Source organism: Pinus tabuliformis, chromosome 3_2 (genome assembly GCF_031772625.1).
Source record: "Pinus tabuliformis cultivar Carrire ecotype Pingquan chromosome 3_2, CPIR1, whole genome shotgun sequence".
NCBI classification, from domain to species: Eukaryota; Viridiplantae; Streptophyta; class Pinopsida; order Pinales; family Pinaceae; genus Pinus; species Pinus tabuliformis.
In genome coordinates, this window is record NC_142302.1 from 448135146 (window position 1) to 448157568 (window position 22423).

A 22423-nucleotide genomic window follows, 5' to 3' on the forward strand; every position below is an offset into this window, starting at 1 on the left:
GGACATGTTAAGGGTTCAATCGTCAAACCACCACAAGAAGCAGCTCAAGCTCTATCGAAATATATGAAAGGGGAAATCAAGGCTCAAAGAATCCTTATAGAACAATCAAGGATTCCCTAATCCCTCATGTTGCAAAGTTAGAGAATTGAAAAGAAATCTACGAGAAGTTGGTAGAATTGTTCTCCATAAGCACTGCATGAGAAGTTATATCTTTGAGAATTGAGCTATATAAGATGAAGGTATCAAAGGAAGAGGGGATAGCCTCATAGCTTATGAGCGTGTCACAAATAAGAGACCAACTACAAGAGTTAGGAAAAATAATATTCGATAAAGAAATGACCACCGTTGTGCTCAATGCATGACCTGATGAATGAGGCAACTTTGTATCAAGCATCTATGGAAAGAAGGAAGCTACCCCATTTAGTGAACTTTGGTCATTATATAAGATTGAAGAAACTAGGTTAAAGGCAAAAAATGATGTGGGATCAAATGAACAAGTTCAAGGATTTGTTGTCATGGCTAGAAGAAAAAGGAAAGTTTGGAAAGTTTGGTCCTCTAAAAAAGAAGAAGATCAATATGTCAAAGATCCAATGCTATGGATGTCAGGAAGATGAGCATTTCAAGAGAGATTGTCCTAAACTTAAGAAGGACAACAAGAAAAGGAAAGAAAGGAATGAAGCTCATATCACCGAAGAAGAAGAGCCTGATGAGAAGATATCCAGGAAGGAAGAAGGGATATATCTTCACTATTACGGTCTTCAGGTACATAGAAAAGACCTCTATTATGGTTAAAGATTCCAATCAAGATGAGAAGCATCATAAGTATGATAGGATGCATCACATTGGAAGATGGCATCTATAATGTTCCTAAGTGGTAATATGAGTGATATTCTAAACAAATAAACAGTGCAACAGCATAAAATTAAAAACATGCATTATACATCCATGGAAATACTGTAAATCTGGAACTGTTGAGCCATATATTATAAAATCTGAAAGCATAGGTACAATATAAAATGGAGTGGTGCACATGGGCTTGTCTCAAGGACAAGTTGGACCAAACCCAGGTGATGGAATAGCTGAGCTGAAGGCTGCCTAGTTGCTGCACCACACTACACTACGTTGTCCTAGTAAAAATGTCGTCTTACTGAACTTCGACCTGCTAGAATGTGCCCAAAAACTGCCCAGAAAATTATGTCCTTTCAGCCTTAGACTCTTTGGACAAAACCCAGAGAAACCCAGAAGGGAATTTCTTTGGTTTTGACTTTGGATTTTCGACCTCCTTGGAGCCTCTCCCTAGTTGCTACTGCCAAATTCGACTTGCAGGAAACAACCTGTAAATCCCTCTGAAAATACCCCTGGAACGTTGCGTTCACCTATATTGACTAACTCCTTACCCTCGGATGACCCTTGGCCTAGATGACTCCTCTCCCAACACCACAAGTTTGTTGCTACAGAGGCCTCTACGCAACACCTTTGTCCAGAACTTCGACTGAATGCTACGTTGGTCTATCTGGCTGCTATGCTGCCTCCTCAACTCCCAGCTCTCCCAGCAAAATTGTCTTTTCTATGCTGCCTCCTCAACTCCTAGCTCTCCCAACAAGCTGTGAATCCCTTTATTGATCTATTCCTGGCTCTCCCAGCAAGCTGTGAATCCCCTTGCTGATTTCCAACTCCTCCTGCGTGTTCTCTGGCTGCCCAGGAATACACAGTTTCCTCCCTACGCTAATGGCTAAAGTGTGTGATTGTACCGGACTCCCTGAAAACTCCTGTGTAATAGCTTCCCTAAGGCGGGCACGGATGGTCCCTTGAAGAAGAGGTTGAATCTCCCACATGAGAGATCCGTGGCTAAACAGCCAGTAGACTCACTAAGTAGCAGAGCGTACAAAAGGGTGTTTGTTTGCAAATGTTCAAGATGCTGCAAAATGAGAGCTCCTTCCCCTTTTATCACCTTGGGTCCCCTTAGCCTCTTGTGAGTCCCTCCTTCCACTAATTCGATTCCCTCCAACGCATGCCTTGGCGAAGTTCGAATTATTCATGTGGGTGGCCCCCACATTCCACTAGCTGCCAGAAATAAAGTCAAACGACCTATAGTTCCTAATTTCTACGTGTGGGGTCCTCCACCTAAACCAAAAATGATGCCAAAATTGTGTAGCTATATCCCGTGACTAATATATTTGAGAAGGGCCATGACATTCCTCCCCTCCCAAATGTTTCTTGCCCCCAAGCAACCTCAAAGTCGGGTGCCCTAGTATGTGCTCACCCTCCCAGGTGTTATCCTCATCCGACAAGTTCTTCCAGTGTACCAAGGACTCCTTGATGGTCCTACTCCTCAGTCTCCTCTCCCTGCTCTCTAGAATGGCCTTTGGTTCCAACACCAAATGGCCCTTATCATCCAACGGGGGTAGATCAACTACTGCAGTCACCTATTGTCCCAGCACCTTCTTCAGGCATGAGACATGAAATACGTCTACTCCTCGAAGGCAGCTCTAGCTCATAAGCCACCTCCCCAACCCGCCTAGTCACCTGGTAGGGCCCATAGAAGCGTGGCTATAGCTTCTCGGCCCCCTTTTGTTTTAGCGTAGACTGTCTGTAAGGTTGCAATCAGAGGTATACTAAGTCCCCCTCCTCAAAGTGCCTCTCTATCCTGTGCCGATCTGCATATAGTTTTTGTTGATTTTGGGTTGTCGCTAGATTATCCTTGAGAGCTTTGAGGATATCTTGGCTCTCTTGGACCCAATCTTTGGCCTTTGGGGCCCGACTGTCTCCGAAAATAACATCAACAAAAGTTAGTGCATCATAACCATAGAGGGCACGGAAAGGAGTCATACCAATAGACATGTGGTGCGTGGTGTTGTAGCAGAACTCGCCCAAGTGCAACCACCAAATCCACGTCCTTTGTTGACCTGTCACATAATTCCTCAGGTACCCCTCCAACCACTGGTTGACCCTCTCCGTCTAGCCGTCCGTCTGAGGGTGATAACTGGTGCTAGGAGTGAGCTTTGTCCCAACCAACCTGAAGAGCTCCTACCAAAATCCACCCATAAATCTGTTGTCTCTATCGCTCACAATGTTCTTGGGGAGCCCATGTAGCCTGAAAATGATCTGATAATGAGATCTAAGATAATTAATAAGGTACTACAGACTCATTTGCATGGATTTTCCTATGTTATTTTATGCAATGGATCACCCAATACTCCTGGGCTACATCTCCTAGTCCAACCTTCAATGGTGGCCTCTCTATTATGTCTTCAAGCAGAGTTTTTACAACAGTATGAGCTCAATTTGAGACTCAATACACAATAGATATAACAGTAAGAGTTTGCTTGAACCTCTCAAGCTTTCTCTGAGTACACAGACTCTCTGAATCACTCTCTGTCTCTGTCTTAGCTCTATCTCGGCAGTGCCTGCAATACTACTTGCCTCTGTTTGCTCTCTGTCTGTGGCTTTAAAGCCAAAACTGCACTGCCTGTTCGTTTCAGCTTTTCGGCTTTCAGTTTCCCCGGCTTCTGTCTCCCCGAATCCCTCTTCTAGTGTTATAGTGTTACACAATCATTACATAACGCCTAAAGGGGAGGTGACCACCTATTCTGTAACTTAAGAGTGCCTTGGGCCCTTGAAATCCTTCGGAATCCCAAACGCAGTCGTTTTCTGCTAACACAGGAAAATGCATTCACAACCACGAAATTCCGCCAAAACACAGTTCATTTCGAACTTCAAAAGTCTTTAAATACTGTCTATTCCTCTATCGAGTCCATCCTCAATCGTTATCGCAAGTCGCTTTGGTCCTGCTCCAAGGTTCCCCTTTGTATTTTAGAAATACGTTAAAACTGTGAAAATGCATTAGAAATGGCTTTTCTCCGGACTTGAAACAATATATAATAGCCTTAAGGAACCCTTTCGGGTCCGACTTATCACATCGGCGCTTCACCCCTTGTATTTCGTTTAATGAACGAAATACGCAAAATACATTGGAAATGCCTTTTCTGCGGATCTCAAATCTTATGCAATAATATTTATATAACCGTCGGGTCCGGTTCATCGGATCGCAGATGTGTATGTGTATATGCCCACTCCCCTGTGTAGCCCCGATTGTGATATCGCGATGCGATTGATCGCAATCGCACATCGCGATAACCCCGAGCCATTGTAAGTGCTCTTGTAATCTCCGATAGCGATCCTGCGATGCAACATGGGCCGTTGATCTGCGCGCTTGATCAACGGTCCTAGTTAACTCCGCCAGTCGCCATCACAAGTGTTATGTAGTCTACGCCGATATCCGCTGATTGCCATCGCCGATTGCGATTCGCCGATCAGATCTAGACCGTTGATCGGCCAAATCTAACGGCTACTGTGCATTCACTTGTTCAAACCTCCGATACTCTTTTTTTTCACTGTTTTCCCGTGTTTTTGGCCTCCCGATAGTGGTTTTCCGCCATTCTAAGGGTTCTTCATATGCGATTATTTGGATCTTTGGCATGATTTTAAGATTTCAAGACTTAGAGAGTGTTATTGTATCCATTTGGATCATAAAACCTCCCGAAAGAACAACTCAGCAACCTGTGCAGCCGTGTATCTAGTGGGGATGGCGAAGAAGTGGGCAAATTTGGTCAACCTGTCGACCACTACATATATGCAATCCTTCCCCTATACCGTGGGGAGCCCAATGATGAAATCCATCGAAATACTTTCCCATTTCCCCTCCAGAATGGGAAGTGGTTGTAGTAGCCCTACAGGGTGAGTCAGCTCCCCCTTGTTCCACTGGTAGGCCTCACACTCCCTTACGTGCTGCAGCACGTCCTCCTTGAGGCCTTTCCACGTGAACCTCTCCCGAACAGCCATGTAAGTCTTCCAGAACCCTTGGTGTCCGGACAGTGGTGAATCGTGAGCTGCCTAGAGTACCCTCTCCCTCAACTGCGAGTTGGGCACCAAGTAAATGCGCCCCTTGTAATAGATGACCTCATCCATCACACGGTAACGCTCATCTGCATGTGTCCCCTCCAGCACCTCGCAGGCCTTCCTGTCCTTGGAGTACTCTACCAACAACTGAGCCTTCCAATCCTGGCAAATGCTCATGAGAGATAGCCCAACCGATCTCCTGGATAGAGCATCGGCTACCACATTGTGCTGCACTGCACATACTTAATGTCAAAATCGTAGGCCTACACCTTGCTGACCCATCTCTGTTGCCTGCCATTGAGGCCCTGCAGCCACATGAAATGTCGAAAATTGCTGTGATCAGTCTTCACTCGGAATCAGTTGCCCACCAAGTACTGGCGAAACTTGGCCAATGCATGCATAATGGCCAGCATCTCCTTGTCATATATGGAATATGACAACTCATGCGGTAGGAGCTTCCGACTCTCGAAAGCTATGGGATGCCCCTCATGTGACAATACAGCTCCAAGTCCTACCCCTGATGCATCACACTCCACCTTGAATGGCTGGGAGAAATCCAAGAGTGCCAGAACAAGGCAACTGCTCATCACCTCCTTGAGGCGATCGAAGGTGGCCTGTGCTCCCTCAGTCCATGTGAAGGCCCCTTTCTTGGTCAAGTCGATCAAGGGCGCTGCCAGTTGCGAGAACCCTTTGGCAAACTTCCTATAGTAAGTGCAAATGCCCAAGAATCCTCTCAACGTAGTCACATCTCAGGGTACTGGCCAATCCTAGATGGCCTGAATCTTCTCCTCGTGAACTTTCACTCCGTCTGCTCCAATGATATGCCCGAGATAAAGCATCTCCATCAATCCAAACTCGCACTTGGAGAGCTTGGCATAAAATTGTTGCTCCTCCAGAATGTGCAGTACCTCCTCCAAGTGTTGGAGGTGCTCCTCCCACATCCGACTATAGATCAGGATGTCATAAAAAAATACTAGAACGAACCTCCTCAGCTGTCCCCAAAAGATATGGTTCATGCAAGACTGAAATGTGGCGAGAGTGTTGGTCAGTCCAAATGGCATGACCAGAAACTCAAAGTGCCCATAGTGGCACCAGAATGTTGTCTTTAGGATGTCCTGATCCCGAACTCTGATCTGGTGGTACCCCGAACGCAGATCAATCTTAGAGAAGTACTTGGCTCCTCTAAGCTCATCCATTAGCTCATCAATGCGGGGAATGGGGTACCAGTTCTTGAGGATCTTCTAGTTAAGGGCTCGGTAATCGATACACATCCTGAGGATGCCATCCTTCTTCACCAGCACTACAGAAGAAGCAAAAGGACTAGAACTAGGCCTGATATGGCCCAACGCAAGCAGCTCCTAAATGGCCTTCTTTATCTCGTCCTTATAGGCTTTGGGGCGCCTGTAAGGAGTAGTGATGACTGCCTGTATGCCTGGCTCCAACTCAATGGTGTGCTCAAACCCTCTATCCAGTGGCTGCCCTGGAAAAATGTCTTCGAACACTACTGCATACCTGTCTAGTAGAGCCTGTATGTTTGTTGGTGGTGATTGTGCCTGTCCCCCAACCTCTGAGATCCTCAACTCGACTACCCATGCAATGTCCCCATGCCGAAGATCTACCTCCATCCTGTGGGCCGAAACTGTCTAAGGCAGATAAGACTGCATGCCTCTCAAGACCACCAGTTTCCCATCTAACCCCATGAACTCCATCTCAAGTTTCCTCCAATCTGTCGTGACTCGCCCAAGGGAAACTGAACACCCATCACCACGTTGGTGTCTGGCATATCAACCACAAAGAAGTGGTATGTCATCGAGTAGTTTCCCATAACTATTGTGAAGGAGGGCACGTATCTGGTACACTGGATGGTACGGTCACCTGGTACTAGGACGAAGAACCCCTCAAACTCTGTTGTGGTGAGGCCCCTCCTCTGGACCAACTATGCATCTATGAAGTTGTGGGTAGCCCCACTGTCCACCAGTACCGACACCCTCTATCCCTGTACCGTACCTCTGATCCTGAGTGTCAAAAACTTAGGAATCCCACATAAAGAAGCAAGGACTCCTCCTGATGAGGCAAGAGATGCCCCTCCCTGTGGAGGTGGTGGTGGTGGCCCTCTGTCCCCTAGACTCTCTCCATCTGTCCCACCACAATCCTGCTCCACCTCGTCCTCCTGGTCACTGTCAAAAAAGACCTCAATGTAATGTGCTCTACCCGCTGTGCACCTATGGCCAGGTGCCCAGGGCTCTCTACATGTGAAGCACAGCTTCCTCCTCCAGAGGTCCTTCTATGTCTCCTCATCTAGCTGCCCCCTCCCCTGTGTGGTCCTCGATGGTGGGGGTCTAGTCTCATGCCCCTTCTATGGAAAAGGGGTCCGTGCAGGAAATGGCGCTCTGGTCTTGGGGATGCCTCCCTGTAAATCTTTGGTGCACACAAACGCTTCCTGCAGTGTAGAGGGTCTACTTGACTTCACTAGTCCATGCATAGGCTTAAGCAAGCCCTCAATGAAGGTGTATACCCTCCTTGCCACGGACAGATCCGAGACCATCACTGGCACACGCAAAAAATCTGGGTACTGCTCTGGGTTGCCTGTTTGGCATAGTTGTGTCAACTCCCTGAAAGATGCCTCTGGGTCCCTCTGATCAAACCACTCCACCACCCTCCTGGTGAAGTCCTCATACGAAACTATTTGGGCATGCCCCAAAGTAGTCAGGTCGTGAAACCACCAGTCATGGGCTTCCCCCTCCAAGTGCAGCGCTGCCATGTTAATGGCTCCCTGCTTCGTCATCCGATTGAGTTGGAAGTATGTGTCCATATTTTCAACCCAAGCCCTGGTTGTGCACTTGCCAGTGCCATCAAATGTAGGGAAATACATCCTCCCTATAGTTCTATGCAACTCATAATTTTGGGTCCCTTGTCCTCCGTACCCCTTGTTCCTCTCACTCTGCTTGAGCTTGCAGTAATCTCTGAAGGAGAGGGCTTCTTTGAAATCTTCGTCCATCGCCTGCCACTCTCTGAAGTAATCCCCCATCTGGGGAGTGTCTTCCTCCCTTGCTGGTTCGATTTGTGCCATTGGCACGAAAGAGGGTAGTGTAGCCCTAGTTGGCACACTAACTGAAGGGCATTGCGCTGCTGGTGAGGGGTGATCGAAAGGCTGAGAAGCCCCAGAAGTTTCTCCACACAAAAACCCTCTAGGTGTGGCCTGTCTCTGTTCTGTGATTTGATCTCCTCCAGCATGTCTTTCTGCCCCTTGGCCAAGTCACTCAAAGCCCTCAAGAGGCTATCGAAAGCCATCTCCTCCCTGCTCTTGGGCTCTGCCATTTCCTCCTCTTCGGCCACTGCTTTCCCTCTTTCCTCTGTATCTGGCGTAATTTCTAGCTCCCTTTCTCTGCTCCTGTACCTCTACCTCCGGTAAGTGATGTTCTCCCGGTCTTCTCCTCTCATAGGAAACCAACCCCACAACTGAGCCAAGAACTAGGCTCTGATACCACTGTAATGTTCCTAAGTGGTAATATGAGTGATATTCTAAACAAATAAACAGTGCAACAACATAAAATTAAAAACATGCATTATACATCCATGGAAACACTGTAAATCTAGAATTGTTGAGCCATATATTATAAAATCTGAGAGCATAGGTACAATATAAAATGGAGTGGTGCACCTGGGCTTGTCTCAAGGACAAGTTGGACCAAACCCTGGGGATGGAATAACTGAGCTAAACGCTGCCCAGTTGTTGCACCACTCAGCATTGCGTTGTCACGACTCACAATAAAATTGTCGTCCTACTGAACTTCGACCTGTTGGAATGTGCCCAAAAACCGCCCAGAAAATTATGTCCTTTCAACCTTAGATTCCTTGGACAAAACCCGGAAAAACCCAGAAGGGAATTTCTCTGGTTTTGACTTTGCATTTTCGGCCTCCTTAGAGCCTCTCCCCAACTGCTACTACCAAATTCGACTTGTAGGAAACAACCTACAAATCCCTCTGAAAATACCCCTAGAACATTGGGTTCACCTGTATTGACTAACTCCTTGCTCCCGGATGACCCTTGGCCCAGATGACTGCTCTCCCAACACCACGAGTTTGTTGCTACAGAGGCCTCTGCACAGCACCTCTATCCAGAACTTCGACTGACTGCTGCGCTGGTCTAGCTGGCTGCTACTCCAGCAAAATTTCCTTTTCTATGTTGCCTCCTCAACTCCCGACTCTCCCAGCAAGCTGTGAATCCCTTTGCTGATCTATTCCCAGCTCTCCCAGCAAGTTGTGAATCCCCCTTGTTGATTTCCAACTCCTCCTGCGTGTTCTCTGGCTACCCAGGAATACGCAGTTTCCTCCCTGCGCTGATGGCTGAAGTGTGTGACTGTACCGAACTCCCTGAAAACTCCTGTGTAACAGCCTCCCTAGGGCGGGCACAGATGGTCCCCCGAAGAAGAGGTTGAATCTCCCGCGTGAGAGATTCGTGGCTAAACAGTCGGTAGACTCGCTAAGCAACAGAGCATACAAATGGGTGTTTGTTTGCACATGTTCAAGATGCTATAAAATGAGAGATCTTTCCCCTTTTATCACCTTAGGTCCCCTTAGCCTCTTGTGGGTCCCTCCTTCCACTAATTCGATTCCCTCCAACGTATGCCTTGGCCAAGTTCGAATTATTCATGTGGGTGGCCCCTACATTCCACTAGCTACCAGAAATAAAGTCGAATTTCCTATAGTTCCTAAGTTCTGCGTGTGGGGTCCTCCACCTAAACCAAAATGATGCCAAAATTGTGTAGCTGCACCCCATGACTAACATATTTGAGAAGGGACATGACAACATCATATTAGAAGCATACGATTGAAGTAGATCGTGACATCATTATAGAAGCTTGAAAGAATAGCGGAAGTAGAAGTCTACATGGTTGTAGCAATCATTATGATGGAAAGGAAGTAGCTCATGATATCCTCATTGAAAGCATGAAAAGGAAACCGAAATCGTAGTATATATGGTTGGAAGAAAGTCATCTAGCATGATAGAAAAATATCATCATCATACATCATCATTATTAGAAATAAGCATTTGCAGGATGAGGATAATCAATATCCTCCATTGGAATCTTCATTAGAAGGTTCACTTCTACTTGGAAGAAGCGTCTTGCTGATGATTAAATTCCACCTTGTGTGGGATCCATTGTTTAGGAGGATGATGGTATGGTGACAAAGGAGTGCAACATGTCAAGATGGTTGAAGTACCTTCAAAAAGGAAGTTGTCGAAGGAAGTCTAGATGACCAAAAGAAGAAAAGAGGTATGTATATATTTGATAGATTAAGTCATGTCATCATATAGTTGCAAATAGCATGGTTGAATGTTCTATCTCATGAGCATGATCAAAGAAGAAGGATCTCTTCCTTTAAGAAAGATGCATGAAGGCAATACCTTGAACTAGTTCACATATTGATAAGATGAAATCAACATAATATGTCCTCATATGGAATATGAGGTGGTTGACAAGATGAAAGAACTATGTATAGAAGTTCCTGGGGAGTAATATGTGAAGAAAGGAAGAAGAATTCGTGAGAAATGCAACTATAGTCACATAAGATAAGATAAGTGATCAACATCCGATAACTAGAAGAATTAGCTATGACATCTCCATAGAGAAGATATGAAGACTTTGATAAAGTCTGTAAAGGAAGGAGACCCTTGACATTGAAAGTCTTGGAGATGTGTTTACGAATGTGCAGGATGTTGATGTTGCAAGAAGCAGATGTCATGATGAAAGACCATCATAAAAGGTAACTTTGATTTGATGTTCATTTTTTATTTTTTGAACAACATCTGGTTGGGTTGAAATAGGGCTACCGAAAGAGAGTTGTAGATGTCACCTACAACTAGTACTCATGGGAATGGATGGAAGATCCTGAAAGAAACATGACTTGGAAGAGGTAGCTATGTGAAGAAAAGCCAAATGTGGACTGGAATATCACTTTCTGATGCAAAGAAGGATGACATGACTATTGGTTCAACACTATGGTTCGTTGAAAGGAAAGTGATGGATGGTCAATGCCCTACGAAGAAAATCTAGAAGATGAAGGCTCCATAATGAAGAAGATGAATTTCATGACATCGAAAGGAGGAGCCCTATAAGCAATTGATAGTACCATGATCTCCACCAAAGAGCAGATCGCTGTTGTTGGTAACAAGTCCCAAATTAAGAGGGAGCTTGGGTATATTCCTTTTATATGAATGAGTATATCTTCCCTAGTTGAGAAGGAGAGATAGACACATCATTTTGTCTTCATGTTGTGAAGAAAGAATGGAGGATTGGGTAAGTATCTGAGATTGATTCTGATACTCTTTGAGGATGTGGTTAGGGATGTGGTTAGGGCATCCAATAGGTAAGAGTAGTTGAAGAGGAAATTCCTTGAGGATGTGTTATTCCAAGATAGGAATTATTGGAAAAGGACATACCTTGTGAACACCCAAGTGGGGTATGTGCCTTGAGAGATAATGATGATGGTGTCTATCAGTGATTGGTCTCGCCAGCATCGTGCTTTGATCTTGTGGAGAGATAGAGTTATTAGTCAAGGCCTTGTTATGTGACAATGTTGGTTGGTATAATGAGATGCTTTGGTATAAACTGATAAGATAGCTTATGAGATGGCTTACCAATCCGACTCTTCTTATGAGAATTCTTTAGTTTGAGAATGTCCAAGTACCGTGTATGGATTATGAATACCTCCTTAGTTAAGAGTGAGTGTTGAAATATGTAAACTAGGTTCGGTCTTCATAATGACATATGTAATCATGATTTATGTATTTGATGTAAAAAGAAAAATCAATTTATTATTGTCATTTTGGAGGCATGGGTTTCATGCTCAAGGATAATTTATTTTTATAGGTCAAGCACCCATTGAGTGCCTTCTAGGTTTGTCATGAAGTCAATTGAGTCATTGTCATGTATGGAAGACCCTGTTGTGCATGTTACATATTGTAAAGAAAATTTAGTTGAGTCAAACTAGAGTCAAAGACCCTCCAAGACCTTGTCATAGTGCTACAACAAGTCGGCCTTCAAAAGGAACAAGTCGATCTACCTAGAAGGACAAGTTGGCCTATTAGGGCACTCTAAGAAGCATATAAATAGAAGTATTAGGCCTCATTCAAAGTGCATATATACAAGCATCAAGAAGTTCAATCAAAGCAAGGAGAGGTCACCTAAAGCCAATGAAGGAAGAGAAGACTTCTAGAAGGGAGAATCCGAAATTTGAAGATTGTTTTAGGGCTGAAATTCTTCACACATGCGAAGAAGTTTGGGTACTATTTGTTGCAGCAAAAGTCAACTTATTGCAGTCACAATAAGAGGCTGAAAACAAGTAAAAGAGGTACTATTGTGTAAGTCGAGTTGCAAGAGAAGAAGCTACTACTCAAGTGAAGGAGAGAGGAGGACAAAATCACCATAAAACCTCACACGTGCCACCTAGGGTTTTTGCAACAAGGGCCAAAAATTACAGGCTGAAATTACAATCACATTTGTAGGTCCGAAGTTGAGGTCAGAGGAAGAGTTGCAGCAGTTGTGAATTTGATTTGACTTGAGTTGACTTTGCTAGAAGAAGTTCTTCAAAGGAAAGTTTTGGCTTGGTCTTGGAGGGATCTTACTCAAGGGTCATAGGTCTTGGAATTCGTCATTTGAAGTTTTATAAGAAGATAAGAGTTCTTGTGGGTTTTCCTCTCAAGAGGAGAGGTTTTGGCCATGGATGATAGCCTATATCTTGTGTCCTCTTGTCTCATTGTTATTTATTGTTTGGTAGTTGTTCGGTGATAAGAACACTAATCATAGTCAAGTGAAAGAAGAAGCTAATCAAGTTAAGTAAAATAACATCACAAGTAGTTATCAAAGTAAGAGAAATCACTTAATCTTGTTGCCCCTAGATTTCTCAACAGCGCTAAGAGGGAAACACTAGTTTCTTCTCCCTCAACTTGAGAACTTTCTTGAAGATTTCATGAGCCTTGTAATTATTGCAATCCATCATAGCGAACCTTTTCTCATTGACCTTGACCTTTGGAGCTTCTATCATTGCCTAAAAACATCGCACCCTAGGTCTTGAACCCTCCTTGCTAGGTCTTTTCATGGAGAGCGAATTGCTTCTTGTGAAGCCTTCAACTTTGATTGTGTCTCTCTTCGAATGAGTCCTAGTGAGATCATCGTGCACCTTATCCATAGCATATCTATTTCAAGTGATCTCATCCTTACCGGGACTCCTCCCGTCAATGAAAATCTATAAATAGTAGGGGGTTTTTGCTGAGGTGACATTGGGCCTCTACCCCATTGTTAGCACTGTGTCTAGCTTTTGTCTTATAGGGTTTCCCCCTCCAAGGCCTGCTAGATTTTGTGGTAATGGGTATTATGGAGGAGCAATCGCTATATGCCAAGTAGTCAAAATGTGAGTTTGGCATAACAAAGATCCTATATTTGGGTCATGTGATCAGTGCACAAGGTGTACAAATACATCAAGAAAAGATCTAGGCCTATTAGATTGACCAACAACGAGGACCCTTACAAAGTTACAAGGATGCATGCAGCTAAGCAGTTATTACAGACGCTTTGTTAAGGGGTTTTCGCAATTGGGTGCACCCCTAACAAATTTGACGAATAAAGGAGCTTTTAGATGGACAAACAGGGCACACCAGGCAGTGGACAAGATCAAGGAGGTCACGGGCACTTGCCTAGTTTTGGCATAACCTGATTTCACTCAGCCCTTTGTGCTCAAGTGTGATGCTATGAGAGAAGGCATAGGGGCTATTTTGATGCAGAACAAACGTCCAATAGCATTTGAGAGTCTGAAGCGCAAGTAGCCAGAAAGGCTTTACTCCGTCTACGACAAGGAGAGGCTCACCATTATGCATGCCTTGGCGAAGTTTAGACAATATTTGGTAGGTGGCATATTTATGGTTAGCTTAGGACTGACCACAACAATTTATGGTATTTCCTGGAGCAAAAGGGTTTGAATGAGAGGCAAGCTACTAGGGCTACAACAAGGGTTGCATTCAACTAGGGTTGCCCCAACTTCCAAGTCAACATTCAACCTAATTTTGCTTGTTTCCACCTTCTTTGACCTCGCTAAATCAAAACTATTATCTATTGCTCAATCTAGAAAAGACAAGTAAATCTATTATCTATTGCTTATGCTTGGGCCTCTTGCCACCACGAGAAATGTCTAATTTTTTAGTCTTGTTGGAAAATCAAGATCTTTGTCATTAATATCACCCTCTAAGCATTAATATCCAGAGGTATCTTTGTCATTAACTCTGTATCTGTATAGGGATCTTTGTCATTAATATCACCCTCTAAGCATTAACATAAGATAGAAAAAGCATAGCATGTCAAGTCAAGATTTTGTCTGAGTGATGCATACATTTTTAGGAGGGTCGTGATAGAGGAGTTCGACAACTAATGTCACTAACATCAAGGTACATAGAGGATTGGTGCTCTTGATTAAATACGAGTTCCATACCCTAATACATGACAAAATTCAATGGAAACATTGCAATGCTGAAATCCTGAAAAACTGATAAGTCTACTGGATTTTGAATGAAATCTAAAATTCTACTTTCTCCATATGAAATCCAATGAGGTCAGAACCACTCTCAAACATCCCGATCCATTTCATGGTAATGTTAAATTTAAATGGATGAAAATGGAGATTAAGGAGAATGTCACTTTTACATTAAGGATTTAACATTACCCTGAATCGCATATCAATACTAGGGCCATAGGCCTGATCATTAAGTTGCCTCACTCAAAACTTATTTGTTTCTTTGAAAAAAAATTGCATTTGGAACATTACTGCACAAAAAAATTTGCAAAAAAGGCTAAACGCTCCCGAAAAGGCAGGGAGCCTTTTTTTTTTAGGGAGTGCACTCCCGACCCGCTCCCGAGTTGCTCCTGCCAGGAGCGCGGATTGGGAGCGGAATCGAGGGGGGGGGAGGGGCACTCCCCCGCAACACTATATATATATATATATATATATATAGCTCTTAATTGTTGGAGTGCTGTATAAAATTCCTGTTGTGAGCAACATTGGTAATTGGTCACTACAATTCAGAAGCAAGGACACATTTATATCCCATTGCCTTGTCGTTGAGTCAAGTGCCCATTGAAGACCACATTGAGAGCCCTCTGAGAATATATTTATGTTCAGTGGGTATTGGGAACAGCATAGCACTCTTGGGCTACAGCCATTCATGTACAGACCTGATTGGTAATCATCGTGGTATTAGAAAGACCACAACAAAAGCATCCTTATATGCCTACTGAACAATCGTATGCATGAAACTTTGAAAGAGAAGTTTGCACTTAGAATTGCATTGAGAATAGATACCTTGTAATCAATTCTGAGCAGCAATTGCAAAGACAAAATACATTTCCACAGATAATCCGTGTTGGTGAGACATGTAGAAATCCCACATTTATAGATCAGGAATCAACCCAAAGGTTGTAATGCAATGCCATGACTCTTGAAAACTATAATATTTAAGCTTCTTTCCTTTAACTCTAGAAAGCAGATAAGGACAAGTGTTGAAGATAACTTTTTGGGCTAAACAACTTGTGCGTGGATGAACTTATTTGGCTTTGGTGCATTTGATATTTATACTTTCAATTGGATAGGCCCCCATTGTGACATGCCCTTCCTCTCAACACATTCTTATGGTTTATTTAATTTTCAACATTTCCCTTTCACAATGTTAGAAAATATGTAATTCATCTTCATCATTTAATTTTATAGAAGACTCTATGAAGTTGGTGCAGATTTTGCAACTTCCATCTTTCTAGTAGTTAAGAGATTTTAAACCAACAAGAAACAACATATCCAAAAACACAAAAATAGTCCCAACCCTACCTTTAGAAGGCTGAAGAGTTTAAAGTGCCATGAGAAGTGTGCATGCCCAAATTCAACATGTGGATGAGGTTCTAGGAGGATTCATAATGGAGTATTTTAACCCCATAACACCACCAACATCAATGTAAGATTCCACCAACTTAGCATGCCTACCATCACTCGTACTTAACGTGAAAAGCAATTTACAAATTGATATAGTGCTTTTCACGTGAGGAACTCATATGAAACCATTTTATATCGGTTGCTCACAGTGCCATTTTATATCAAGCGCTCATTAGTGCCATTTTGTTTTAGATACCCTTACAACACCATGCTTTTGTTTTCAAATCAATAAAGAGGCAAAGCCTATATATGTCTTGATCACCAATTCTGGTATATCAAGTTCCGTATGTCATTATCCAAGTCACAAACCAAACACTTTAGAACCGTTGAACATATGAGTGTAATTAAATAATCTCCACACAAATTAAATCCCAGATTATACTTGGTATGAAAGCAAGATTGGATAAGGGGGGCAATCAAAGAGAAATTGAATATCTTTGGTGTTAGAGTAGTTTGAGTTCCTTGGGATCCATTGAGAATGTAGCCATCAAAGTTGGTTGATGGTTAATATAAGAAGTCGATATAATACCACTAACTTGGTGAAGTCATGACCAACCAAGAAGAGTAAACGTTAAGCAAGTGACTTTTCTATAGTAGATAGTCATAGTCCTCAAGAAAGCACTAGAAGCCCATATTTTGTGTACCTAACCCCAACACCTTCATTAGGCGTTAGAATCTATGTACATGAGTTATTTTGTATGTAAGTGCATGATTTTACAATAATCTTTGGGTCCTATGCCTTGGTAGTCTCATAATTCAATATTTGTAAAAAGGCAACCTTTCTGTGATAAGGGTTCTAATTCTAACTAGAAGTTAGATTTCCCTCTTTAATTAGGGATTTTCCCTCATTTATAATATCTTACCATTTTTTACAAATACAACATAAAGAATACTTCTTCCATTATTAGAATTTGCAAATTTAATCCACCCTCAGATTTGTAGTATTTGCATATATATTTGTTATTGAATATAAATTGGGAATATGTTTGAATGGAAATTGTTGTTGGAAAATGGACTGGCTAATTTTCAATATCCACTCTATTTTTATAATTTAAGAGAGGGAAGCAAATACCTGCAAAGGAACGTCTGTTGTTATACATTCCACTATGGGTAGACCTAAAGATGCTTGAGCAGCATCAGCTACTTGCAAATGCCGTACCCGTAAATCCTCTTCAATTCCAGCATCCAGAACTAATCCAACCTGGTTACACCCAAAATATCAAAAAATCAAAGATGAATAATACACTAAATGAAAAAAAGACAGTTGCAACGGATGATTTGTGCATCCTGGGCATTAATAAAACACAAGCATTCATCACACTTTTGTGTGTGTGTCTATATATATATATATATATATAGATATATATAAGAAAGAATAGATTTAGGACATACCTTGTTCTGATGGACAGGTTGAAGTCCCCATAATCCTTCAGCAAACCTGTCAAGGGCATACCCCTCTACATACAGTGTATTAGGCATTGGCCAGTAAAGCATTGCAGCATTCAGAACCTACACATTATGTGGATTAAAATCAAAACTGAAGGTATTCACATAACAGCTCATATCATAGCAAACTAAGGGACACTTGGCACTGGCAAGTAGTAAACTGGTGTACAGTTCTACACACATGTATCTGATAATGATTTGATTGAATATTTTCTAATAAAATATAACTCTTTAGGGTTTTCCTTCTTCGGATAACATACTTGTACACATATGTTTATGCCATTTCGTTCCATGCTGCTGTTGTCCTCTTTTTTTTTTTTTCATTTTCATTTTTCAGTTGCTTTTATGCCCCCCACTCTGTTCTGCTCAATTTTCATTTGAGTATCATTTACACTACGTCTTATTGGACAAAAATTAAGCAGCGGGGAGAAAACATTGTATGAATTGCTCGGAATTATAAAAAAAGCAAGAACAATGAAATATAGCTGGAATCATAACAAAAATAGAACTATGAAAGTTTCATGTCTGTCGTTGCCCCGGGACAATCCGTACAAGGTCATCATGCTGTTTCTGTCAAGTGGTGTTTAACTTTTGTACTTTTAGTGATCATCAATACAAATCTCAAATTCCTCCGCACTAAATCCTAATTACTTCGCCTTTCTTCAAAACTTAGAATAATTCCTGCCATGGCGTTTAAAGTTGTCCTAAAACGCAAAACTTGACAGAATCGTCAAAGAATTCCATGAGAATGTAAAGAAAACCGTAAATTGACAAATCTCCGATACTCAGGCAGTGAAAAGATGCCCTTATCCAGCTCTGTCAAGGTAAAATTTAGCGAGATTGAACAGATGCGGATGTGAGAAGATAAGATTCGCAGATATTTAACTAGCAGTTAAAGAAAATCCTTTATTTGCAGAGGCGGTGAAATATTACGTTGGGATGTGATATTAAACAATCGACAACAGAAGCCATGGCTCGCGCTACAGGAAGAGCATCCCCTGCGAATCCGCCAATGGCAGCACCGACTCCAGTTGGAATAATCATCACAGAAGTATAAGGCCTCTGGCCCGGTGCCTGCAACCATCGCTACATAACTTTAGCTGGATTTCAAAGGTCTATGTAACTCCCTTTAGTTTGGGCTGTATGTGACATCACTTCTTGTAAGTTTTGTTTGATAGGCTGAGAGTGGGGCAGCTTACCATGAGGGCTCGTGGGAAAACTTTACGGAATGGTGGAACTGGTGGGTTCCCCATTCTGAAGGAGCCGTAGTGTGGTTTTCTGTGAAAGAAGCTGCTTCTGTTGGCGAGGGTAACTGTGCTTACTGGATGAGAGAACACGTCCATGCTTATCTCTGCGCACACGTGAGACCTTGGCTATGGGTAGAGTGAGCTCGGTCGTTACACCATCTTCCAATGTAACAGGATAGCTACAGAGATGGATTTTGGAGGAGGAAAGAATTGGAACGTCCTCGACGATATGTTGGGATATAAAACAGTGATTCACGTTTTCAGTACGATGAGATGATATTTTAAAGAATTATTACAATTTTAATTTTATATATGATGATATTTTTATAATTTAAAAACATTATTATAAAATTACATAAATATATTTCATTATTGGTAAATGGTTTAGGTAATTTAATTGTGACATTATAATAAAAACAACTAATAAACCAGGTTTAATCCTCACTCAGTCAAGGTGGTTGTTGATGATTTTAAAAAATATGTTAGGGAATTGTTGATTTTTTGGAATTATGAGACACTTATCTGAAAACAATGCATTCAAGTTTTTATTAGCAAAGTTAGTTTCACCTATTCGTTCACCACACTCCACAAACAAAACAGTGAATTTTATGTTACAATGATAGTGGATAATTACAAGTGAATTTTATGTTACAATGATAGTGGATAATTACAAGTCAAACTAGCATCAATGATATGGGTATTTTTTTTGTCACTTAATTTAATTATTGAATTTTGCACCTGAGTGCGGCAATTGGGATAGTCGGCTTACTTGCACCCGGCCCGCGTTCGCTCCCTATGGTGATGCTGCGCGACAGCCTATACGTATATTCATGATTGTATATTGGCATAGTTTATCGGTATATGTTGTTGGATGTGATGGATCAGCTGTATATATATGTAAAAAAATTGTACATACAGCCTAATATAAAGCTTTTACAGGGGACTAGCCACCCCCATTTTTTTTTAATTTAATTATTGAATTTCAAAAAATATGAATTAGTTTTCACGTTTAAATAAGGTTACAAAATAGTTGTTCCGACTTGGTTAATTATTGAATTTCAAAAAATATGAATTAGTTTTCACGTTTAAATGAGGTTACAAAATAGTTGTTCCGACTTGGTTTAAATATAGTTAGATTAGAGTAAGAAACAATAAAGACATACAACTTTATATTAATAAAAATTACAATTAAAATAACAAAATACTAATATGTAATAAGATTGTAACTAAAACAAGGTATGTGGGTATTGTTTCTTGCCACTTATTTTAGTTATTGAACTTCCACAAATATGAATTAGCTTCCACATTTAAATGAGGCTACAAAATAGCTATTTTGGCTTAGTTTAAATATAGTTAGATTAGAGTAAGAAACAATAAAGATATACAACTTTATATTAATAAAAATTGCAATTAAAATAACAAAATATTTCATGATTGCATTATCTCTGGCTAGGCAAACATAGTAAGAACTCTATTTGTGGATGGGTTTTTTTATAAACTTTAATATCATATTTTTTTCATTTTAATTTATTATTTCCATAGTTTTGTATAGAAATTTTATATTGTTTTGAACAAAAGTTACAACTACCTTCTATAAAGGCTCTTATGGGAAAAGATAGATGTGTGATCTTAGATTAAAATATAGTTAAATTAACTTCTTTTAAATATAGTTAAATTAAAATATATGTTATTGTTAAATATGTTATTTTATTTATCAATGTGTACTATATAATCCATTAAAGTAAATGATAATAAAAGAAAAAATTGCAATTTATAAATAGCTCATAGAACTCAAAGTTTTCGTCACAACTCTATCCATGCATGTGAATGGAAGATTATGCATGGATGGAGAGGAACTTTTAGAACAATTATGCACTAGGTTATTGATGTTGAATGGTGATAACTAATTTAATTTTATGTCTTCTAACTACCATTTAATTTTAGTTATTGCTTTGATGTACTATTATTTTCAAAAAAAGAAAGAAAGTTTATTAATAAAATAATGAAAATTATCTCAACATTCTTGTTATCATATACTTGCATTTAATAGAACTACTTCCACCAAAAAAACACTAAACTTTAGAGGTTTATTAGTTGTGCTTTTACTACCTAGGTGGAAGTCTCCTTGAATTCTCCTTAAAACAAATAGTATCAATATCTGAAGGTTATAATAGGAATTTTGTTCCAAAAAGATCTATTATTCTGAAAATAAAAATAAATAGTATCCAAAGTTATAATGGAAATCTTGTTCCAAATAACTATAATTTTGTGAAATATATTATATAATTTATTGAAAAAATTATTAAAATTAATTTACTTTTTATTGAGAAGATTATTAAAATTAATTTACTTTTAATTTTTAATAATTATATTGAAAATGTTATATAATTTACAAAGAAAATTTATTGCTATAATATTTTAATATTATTTTTTAAAAATTAAAAAATAATAATACCAAATTCTACATCATTATCACAATGATATTTGAAATTGAAATTGTACTTTAATATAATAAATCAAATCTAATAATATAGATAAATTAATGAGACAACATTTACATTTCAGTTAATTTCTTTTTACATATTTTTATAGTTTATTTAAATTTGGATTTATTAAGTATGGAAAAAACTAAAATTTTTAATTATTTAATTTTATGTTATATATTTTATCTGTATTAAAAATATTACACATTAATAAAATTTTGATTTCATTTAATGTTTATAAATTTATATTTAAAATAGATTTAAACTAAGTAATTTCTTTTAAATGCTATTATAAAAAAATAATTAATTTTCTTTTCTTTTAAATGTTATTATAAAAAAATAATTAATTTTATTTTCTTTAACTTTGATTTTATGTTATTTAAAATGGAAACTTCATTTTTTAAAATATTATATTATAATATTATATTGTATGACAACATAAAATTTCTCATACAATAATATTTTAATTTATTATTATTAAAATTAATTTTAAAAGAAAATAATTAAACCAAAAAAATCTAAATTTTGAAGCATTTTAATATAATTATTTTTATAATATAAAATTTGATTATATAGAATGAAATTGAATATTATTTTGGTTTAATTTGTTTTTTAATATTAAAATATATATTTTTATTAATATTAAAATTAAAATATTTTATTAATATAAAAATCATGATTTATTATAAATTGGTTTTTTTCATACATTGTTAAAGTGGATTTTGAAAGTATTGAGGTTCGGAAAATGTCATTTTAAGATGAATTCATAGAGAAAGAATCGTATTTTTTAAGGAAATGAAATGATATGATATTTTAACGTCCATGAGACTAGAATAGTCATGGGACCATCGATTCCTTGCTTTTCACATTTTACAATTTAATCCTTTTCTTATTTAAATTGATGATGAGCTGGCCCAACCTTCCAACGATCCCCTCGCTGTTTAGACAATGCCAAGAAATCATTGCTAACATATTCCCATAACTTTCTCTTATGCCTTTGAATGTATCACATTCCAAAATGAAATGTTTTTCTAATTCCACTGCCCTAGATGTGCAAAATGTACACACTTGTTCTTCACAAGCTTCTTTAGGCCTTTTCCAACGTCCTGTTTCACACTGAATTTGATGCGAGTTGGTTCTTAATTGAGCAATAAGAACCTTTGCACTCCACAGAATGCCAGCTCCAATGAACTATTTTTGTTGTAGATCACACATAGGGTTGAATTCCTCAATGTAGTACTTCTTCTTTCTACCCAACTCTTTTCCCCATACCCATTTACGAAAAACTCTGAGGGCTCCCCACATGTCTCCTTGAACTTAGTGAATTAACTGCATATGTGAACCATTGAGAAATTTCGAACAAAATGTGTAAAC

At 39.8% G+C, this 22423-nt stretch overlaps 1 protein-coding gene across 1 annotated transcript; it reads right to left on the minus strand.

Moving 5' to 3' along the window:
• Positions 1 to 16924: 16924 nt before the first annotated feature.
• LOC149181239 (uncharacterized) lies at positions 16925 to 18823 on the minus strand. Its single transcript, XM_089414127.1, has 4 exons — positions 18519 to 18823; positions 18253 to 18393; positions 17266 to 17382; positions 16925 to 17074 (listed from the first exon to the last, which is right to left on the minus strand). The coding sequence occupies exons 1-4, from the start codon at positions 18660 to 18662 to the stop codon at positions 16925 to 16927; spliced, it is 552 nt and encodes a 183-aa protein (XP_089270253.1). The 5' UTR covers positions 18663 to 18823.
• Between the last annotated feature and the right edge of the window lie 3600 nt (positions 18824 to 22423).